The sequence below is a fragment of the Carlito syrichta genome, unplaced genomic scaffold, assembly GCF_000164805.1.
Source record: "Carlito syrichta isolate Samal-C Ts95f unplaced genomic scaffold, Tarsius_syrichta-2.0.1 Scaffold316037, whole genome shotgun sequence".
NCBI lineage: Eukaryota > Metazoa > Chordata > Mammalia > Primates > Tarsiidae > Carlito > Carlito syrichta.
The window spans coordinates 772021-780590 of NW_007260133.1; the positions used below are offsets into that span (position 1 = coordinate 772021).

The window sequence follows — 8570 nt, forward strand, 5'->3', positions numbered from 1 at the left end:
GCCCCTCCGGAACAAGGGCGCTTTGCTGCAGCCCGACCTGCGCCGTCGGGCTGACCCGAGCAAAACCAAATGGCATCACAGGCAGCTTCGTACCACAGGGAGGAGGCGCCGCTGCTTCTTTGGAGACGAGGCGGCTGTGCTTCCTTCCGTATCACGGATGAACGGTGAAGTCAGATATATTTAGCTCACGTCTTATTGGCACTGCTTTCTCCTACTAAAAATTGACCACAGCTGGGTGTCGCGGCTCGCACCTGCAATCTCGGCACTTTGGGAAGCCGAGGCAGGAGGACGGCTTGAGCCCAGGAGTTCAAGACCAGTGTGGGCCACACAGTGAAACCTCATCCTTACAAAACATCTTAAAAAATTAGCTGGGTGTGGTGGCGTGTGCCTAGAGTCCCAGCTGCTTGGGAGGCTGTGGCAGAAGGATGGTCTGAGCCCAGGAGGTCAAGGCTGCTGTGAGCCTTCATTGTGCCACCGCACGTGCCTGGGTGACAAAGTGAGATCCCTGACTCAAAAAAAAAAAATTACCGTCTTCTCTTGTGTGCTCTAGGTCTTTTAGAATTTCAGGAGGGGGCGGAAATGGGGGGGGTGTGGTTGGAACTTTTACAAACAGCCTGTGTTGCAGCTTCAGGACGTCTGGGACCCTCTGCGGCTGTGAGATGGTGAAGCCTCCTGACACCCACCCCTAAGCCTGCTGAAGCTAGTTTTGCTTTTGAAGATGTGCAGGGCACCAGGCCTGCTTGGGCTTCTAGAGTCACCAGGAGGAGCGCCCTGGCTCTCTGTTTACCCTTGCAGTTAGATGCCAGGCTTGCCTCTGAGTGGCAGGAGGCAGTTCAGATAAACACTAGAGCCTGGAACTTCCCTGCTGTTCACAAAGATATGTCGCCTGATGCTGTGGACGGATCAGGGGAGCTCACAGTTCTAGGCTCAGTGACTCTACTCCTGGGATTTCAGTGAAGCCTCCTGACATCTATCCATTTTTAAAAATATTATTCCTGTTCAGTCAGCCAGGCCTTTGGTAATCTCCGCTCTCCCCTGCCGCGTGATTGGTGGCCAGAGCCATCTCACAGGACCAGTTTTGAAAGGAGGGACAGAAAGGAAGACCCTTTCTCAAACTATGCACTGGCCACATTTTAAGAATGTAAAGAGAAATGATCATCTGTTTCCAATCCTTCCACTTTACTGCAATTTATTATATGTTCCTTTAATGAAAAGGGAGTTTCTGTTGGAGGAATAAATAGTTGTCCCCTGGAATTGTCTCCCGAAAATGCAGAGCACAGTATGATTTCAATTATTGGTTTGTTTTGGATACTCCCTACTCCAAATATGTGTTCCCCAAGGCTGGGGACATACAAACCTTTCTATGTTCCAAGACGCATCTATTGAGTTTTTCTTGGGAGATGTTGAAAAGGAAAAATAAAAAGCTGAAAAATGAATGAGATTTATCCCTCTTCTGCTGAATCGGATAGAAGTATAATTTCATTCCAGAATATCACATGTGCCTTTCTCCTAACTGGCCCTACATGAGAGAACTCGGCGTCCTTTCCCACAGTAGAAGATTGTCCACATGGTTTTCAGGTTAGCCTGTTTTGAGGAGGAATGCTCATTTCAGCCCTCTCAAAACACTAGCGTCACTCATGGCTTCGACTCCCATGTGCCATTTCCCTTCCACTTGGGGCTTGGGTACAGTGTCTGCCTTAGACTGAAGAAGAATTTGCCAGTCTTCCTGAGCGTTGCTCCCTTTCTCGGGTCACAGTTAATAAGTAGTGATAAGTCGTGTTCAACAGTAGATACAGTGCTGCTTATTTCAGACGGGGCACATCATAACTGTCTGGTACACAACTATGACTTCCTGTCTACTTCTAGAGCAAGTTTCAGCATCTGTGTTATGACATATTGCCAGAGACTTTGAGGACACCAAGGAGAAAGGGGTTCCTTTTGGCTGGAGCCTCAGAGGGTTTGATGGAAGAGTGGCATTTGAAATGAGGTGGAAAGGCTGGGAACATGTGGCAAGGGAGTGACGGGGGCGAGAGAGGGACCCATGCGCTGGGAGGGGGGTGGGGTAGTGTGTTCAGAGAAGAGTGAGAATGTGGCCGACTTGGGGATGTTTCCACACCAAGTAAAATTAAAGAATGGTGGGTCCTGCCCCAGACCAAGTGAATTGGAGTATTTTGTAGAGGAGAGCAAGCTCAGTGTTTTTGAGAAGCTGCCAAGACTATATATGTATGTAAGGTGCACACAGAGCCGAGAACCTCTGGCTCAGGGGTCAGTGCAGGGGGCGAAGTCCCTGGGGAGGGGTCCTGGGAGTGAGGGTGTTGGGGCCATTTTTTTCTGATGTTTTAAAGTGTAGTTGATCACTCTCCTCTCTGCAGAAAGTGCCATATAACACGTATCTTAGCATTTTGTTTGGAAAGAGGACCGGTGTGTAATCAAAGGTGTGCCATGTGCCAGGCGCTGTGCAGAGTGGCTTGTTTGGGGAAAATTTCAAAACTATTGAAATCATGAGAGAGCTTCTGAAATGTCAGAAATCTAGCTTTGAGAATTTACTGCTTTGATGGGATAAAGAGAAATATGTATATGTGTGTGTGTGTATAATTTTTTTTAAAGGCCGTGGGTTTTGAAGGATGGGAATGTGTTTATTTGAAGGGGAGCCTGCCATAGGTGTTGAAGTTGTTTGTGTGTTCAGATCCCGGCTCTGCCGCTGGCCAGCTGTTGTGGAAAGTTACACATCTTCTCTGACCATCACATTGTCATGCCTGAACCGTAAGTTTGCTTGAGAACCAAGTGAAACACCTGCAGAACACTTGCGAAGTGCCTACCTAGAGGAATAGGATCATCTTTATAGGCTGTATGTGTTTCTCTGAGCGTTTAATCTCTTGCCTGTGTCTTCACCAAATTGCATTCTTCTGGTGAGAGGTTCGTGCAGTGATACAGATGGGTACTCTGGCTGCCACTGCAATCTCCCTGCAGTGAGTTGGGCAAATTGAGACCTATGTGTCTATATTATATTCACATGTATACTGTTTATATGTCAAGGGCTTTGATTTAAGTTCTGCAATTTTTAAATATAAAAAAAGAACCCTCTTTCAGTACTCAGCAGGGGCACAGCTTTGGGCACAAGCAACAGATAGCAAGTATGTTTATGCGCACTTTCTTTAGCTGTGCAGCCACTGACTTCCTCCTGATTCTTGACTCTCTGTGTTCTATGAAGATACTACAAAATTTTGCTCTACTTCTCAGGTGAATTACAAGCTACTTTGAAAGTTCATTTTATACCAGGTGACCTAAGAAACATCTAGTTCCAGTGTGTTCTCTAGTCTGTAAAAACAATGTCCCTTTTAAATTGAGTAAAATTAAAGAATGTTTTTAGCTGGAGCAAAGATAAGGGGAAGGATTAGGATATGGATCTCTAGGGTGCGGGAAGTCTCTTGCGTCATAATGTTTGTTTTTCAGCATGTTTACCCTGTTACCTGACCAGTGATTAATTCACAAGATGGAGCAGTAGCATGTCCTTTAGATGACGAGTTTCCCCTGATTAAAGTCACTCAGACCTTTTCTGAAATAGCATCAGAAAACTCAATTTGATTGATGTGTGCACATTAGTAGATATATTCTGGCTGCCTACACAACCAGGAAAACAGTTTATCATGGTATGTGGGATATTGCCAAAACAAAATAGGTCTTATTTTTACAAGTTGAGTCGTGAAGTACATTTGTTTCTAAAAATTAAAAATGCAGCTTGATAATACTGAAGATTTTGTAAAAATTGAGACCTCCGATTGATTGGGGGGGGGTAAGTAAAATTATGTGAGGTGACGCCACCTAGTGGACAAAATAGCATAATTCTACTTTTTTGCCTGTAATTAACAAAAGGGACCATAAATTAGCTGCTTTAAAACAGTGAAAAATCAACTGGAGAAAACATTTTGCATGATTCATTGATCACCACAGATGGAAAAATAAGAAAGAAACTAGACAGCTTATTTTATCTGCTATAAGGCAACCACTAAGGGAATTTCTTATAGCGTGTAGTTTCAAAATGTGGTAAATCCTGAATGACATGTTGACTACTTATCAAATATATTTGTCCATTTGACTGTGTCTGCACTGAATGTCAAGATGTTTAATTAGCTTGCTTGTCTGAGGTGGTGGAAAATACGTGGCCTTATTTAGAGTAGCTTAGAAAAAAATTAGATTCTGAAAATAAGTATGCTAATTATAAGATGAAAATCAAAAGACCTGAGTCTTAACTGACTGTTATTAGTTTTTAATTAGGTAACTAGTTTCTATCCTGCCTTATTTGGGTCTGTGTTTGACTTAATTTTACAAGTCCAGGAACTTTTCTGTCCCTCCACTTTTTCATTTGCAAAATGAAGCCATGTTAATACTCAAAAGAAGTTTATTGGATGGATGATTATGTGCTTAGCACACTGGTAGATACTGGAAACACAACAATGAATAAAACACAGTTCCTGATATCAGAGAACACGGCCTTTAGAAAAAATATGTAAATGGTTTTAATATGAGTCAGTGAGAAAGTGACACACCCCAGTACTTAGAAATACCAAGGAACAGTAGCCAACTCAGCCTCAGAAGCAAGTGGAGCTGTGATCAAGGAGGGCTGTCTGGAGGAGGCCAGACCCTCCAGTTAAGGCTTAAAGGATGAGTGAGAATTAATAAGCAGAAGAGAGTGGAGACTGAGGGGGCACTCCAAACCAAGACTGCCAGTGTGGTTTGTGAGGCAATATGATGGAACCGTGTAAGCATATGTAGGGTCATATTATGGGTGCGGCATGTGACAAAACCAGGGTTCTTTGGAACTCTCAAAGGAATCCAGATTCTACTAGGGGATGGGGTAGGAGTCCAGACACTCTGAACTTGCAAAGTAGAGCGGCAGAAGGAGCTCCAGAAGTGCCCTGAGGGCCTCGCCAGGCTGTCTGGAAGACTTGGCTGTCCTGCTGTGGATCGACAACTGGCCTTTAGTTCCACCGTTCCAGAGAGCGAGTGCTTCACCTGGATTTAATGTCAGGCTGGCACAGACCTCTCTAGTGGGTTCAGTTTTAGTCTGTTTATCAAGGAAATTATGATGAATGCCCTGTGGACTCATTAATGTGAGACTGGTGAAGGCATTTGTGCTGCCAGGTTACCTTCTAACCCAGGATGTCGTGAGTGGAACACCGACTTCCAGAAATAAATCAGCATCTGCGTTTTACTTTGAAGCTTTTTTTGGTTGGCAGTGGTGGCAAGTATGTTTTTTGTTTTGTTTGGTGGCTGATCGTGAAAAAAATGAGGACTATTGCTGATACAAAACCATTACATTTTAAATTAAGTATGATATTTGCAAGAAAATGAATGGCTTGTTTTTATATTTATTTTAATTTCTTATCTGGTTATCTCTAGCTTTGAAAGAGCCAGTTTCCCTTGAAACTTCAAGTGTCCTATAAAAAATGAGACACCTTCAAATAAATACTTTTGTTTTTACAGATACAGGCTAGTTCCACAGGTTTATTTTCCTGAGCAAATTCACGATGTCGTACGTGCCACAAAGTATTTTCTGCGACCAGAAGTCTTACAGAAGTACATGGTTGACCCAGGCAGAATTTGCATCTCTGGTGACAGTGCCGGTGGAAACCTGGCTGCCGCCCTTGGACAACAGGTAACGCCACTGCCCTGAGGGGCTTGTGGATGGAGGGTGCGTGGTGAGGCCCAGCAGACCAGCACTTTGTCCATGCCCTGCCTGGGTAGGCTGGCCACTAGAGGGCAAGTCACTTGTTTGGTTGCACTTGACACTTGAACAGCTCTCCGAAATCTTGTTGGGTCATGGAGGAAAATGTCACCTGCGAATCCTTGCAAAGGCCCTGATCACACTCAGTGTTAGTCAAGTGCTCACATCTGTTGCTTATCAGGGATGTGCATGAAAATTAAATCACCCCTGCTCCTTTTCATGGTTGACTTGCAAATGAAGTCTCTTTGCTTAAATTCCAGTTTCTAAGATTGTTTCCTTAGAACTTGGAGCCAAGCTAAAAAATTAAAAAGTGTTTCCCAAAGTTTGTTTGTTTTTGAGTTGGGGTCTCATCTGTCGCTCAGGGTGAAGTGCAGTGGCAAGATCATGGCTCACTGCAGCCTTGACCTCCTGTGCTCAGGCGATCCTTCCACCTCCTCCTCCCAAGTAGCTGGGAATATAGGTGTGGGCCACCATGCCCAGCTAATTCTTTGACTTTTTGTAGGGATGAGGTTTAGCTGTTTTGTCCAGGCTGGTCTCAAACTCCTGGCTTCAGGCAATCTTCCCACCTCGGCCTCCCAGAGTGCTGGGATTACAGAAGTGAGCCACTGCATCCAGCCTTTTCTTCCTCTTATCGATGAAATAACTTAAGAGTAGTATCTCTGTCTTCTTGCCTCTGCATTTCTTTTGATATCCTCAAATAGCACCTGACATTTTATTTGTGATGCACCTTGGTTTCTTGCTCCTTTGCTGTAACTCAAGAACTTGATTCTGTGCTTGGCATTGGCAGATTTTCTGCCCCTGTCTCCCAACATGGTTAGAAGAAAATCCCGGAGCAGTGGAGAGAGCTTCCTGGGCTTTAAAGCCAGACAGACCCAGCCCTAACCAGGCCCCACCCTGGAGAGCTGTAGGGTATTGGGCAATCAGCCTCCCTGAGCCTCAGAGAATGAGGGCAGTGTCCTATGGTGACAAAGCCATTGCAAGGACGTTGTGAGTGAGGTGCTGTGTGTGCAGAGTACTATCTCCTGGTCATTTCCTCTTGCCTTTGCGGAGCAGCTGCATCTTAATCTTACCTGGGGGTGGGTGGCTGAAGTCCAGGTGGGAAGCAAGAGCAGATGGCTAAAGCTGCCTTGAAGACCATTGTGTTTACTGTGAAGCTTTGTGGCTTCCTTTTAGATGCTACGTGTGATCACACAAGTTTAGACCCTGGACTTGCAAAGTGAGGCAACACATCTACACTGTGGGGAAGTGTGAAGGGGTGGGGACTGCCGGGGTGGGCATTCGTTCCCTTCCCTGAGGGTTTCACTCTGCTGCTCATCCAGTGGAACAGAGGTGCGTACCAGCACTGTGTAGATTCGCTCTCACCACGAGGGGATACTCGAGGGCCTCTAACACCAGCTGACCTCTAAACAGTCCTGTCATCTGTTTCTTTCTTTTTTTTGATTTGGAGTCTCACTTTGTCGCCCAGGCTGGAGTGCAGCGGCACGTTCACGGCCACCGCAGCCTCAACCTACTAGGCTCCGGCGATCCTTCCGCCTCAGCCTTCCAAGGAGCTGAAACTACAGGCATGTGTCATCACACCTGGCTAATTTTTCTTGATTTATTGTAGAGATGAAGTCTTGCCAAGTTGCCCAGGCTGGTCTCCAACCTATGGGCTCAGGCAGTCCTCTCGCCTCAACCTCCTAAAATGCTGGGATTATAGGCTTGAGCTACCACACCTGGCCTGCCATCTGTTTCACAAGCTTTTTCTACCCCTTTCTTCTGGAAGACTAAGACTAGATCTTTCTCCCTAGGAAGCCATGGCCTTTTGGGGTCTTGTAGAGAATACAATATTAAATCAGGTTCACACGTTATTCATTCATAATACCCAGGTGTGTAAGTGCCAAAAGAGATACGAGGGAAGTGTTAAGGGTTTGAAGATCTAAGAGACTGTGCCTTTTTGAAGGATCCATTTAAAACTGAGTTGTAAACATCATACCTTTCTTAGGAAGTATCCAGAAGCTTGATGGGTGGTAGTGGTGATGGGAAATTATTTATTTTTTAAATTATGAGGGGTAACCCAAAACCATAATTTATCTGTAAAAAGTTGTGTACATATTCTTACCTGTTTCAGCTTCAGTCACCTTCAAAGCACTCTCTGATGCAATACACCTATGGAGACGCTTTTTTCGCTGTTCAGTTTCTGAACTCATCGGTTTTGATGCCTTTAAGTGCTTCTGCTCTTTTTAGTTTCATGTCTTCCACATGGGCATTTAGTCACTGCTGAACGCTCAGTGTGGCATGGGCAGGTGTGCTCATAAACCACCCGTCATGAAACGGGCACACGGCTTGAAAGAATCTCCAAAACAAATGCTCTGAAAATGAACGCAGCCTCTCACAACAGCGCTAGCTGGTCCACTGATGCCCGTGGGTTTCCCCGGAACACTCACCAGTGGGGCGAGCCTGTTCTGCCAGGGGCCTGCCCCCGGAGAGATGGTTCGGGTTTTTCTGGGTCCCCGAGTGAATTCCGTGACACCGTGCCTCGTGGAAAGGTCACACTGGCCCCTTCACAGGCTCATGTGAAGCTGCTCCACAGGCGGTAGGTTCTGTCGAAGGAGCCGCGCCCCACTGAATCGCGTGTTCGCTTTTTCCTCTCCAGTTCAGCCAAGATGCCACGCTGAGAAACAAGCTCAAGCTGCAAGCCTTGATCTACCCGGTCCTCCAGGCGCTGGACTTCAACACGCCCTCCTACCAGCAGAACGCGAACACGCCCATCCTGCCCCGCCACGTCATGGTGAAGTACTGGGTGGACTACTTCCAGGGCAGCCACGACCTGTTGCCGGCCATGGTGGCCAACAACCACAGCGCG

General features: G+C 46.0%; 1 protein-coding gene across 1 annotated transcript in view; it reads left to right on the forward strand.

Annotated features, from left to right (window-relative positions):
• Window positions 1–8570, forward strand: part of NCEH1 (neutral cholesterol ester hydrolase 1) — a 20119-nt gene that overhangs the window by 8419 nt on the left and 3130 nt on the right. Inside the window, exons 3-4 of the mRNA XM_021706831.1 lie at window positions 5485–5656; window positions 8361–8567. Coding sequence (XP_021562506.1) covers window positions 5485–5656; window positions 8361–8567 — 379 coding nt within the window. The remainder of the gene's footprint in view (window positions 1–5484; window positions 5657–8360; window positions 8568–8570) is intronic.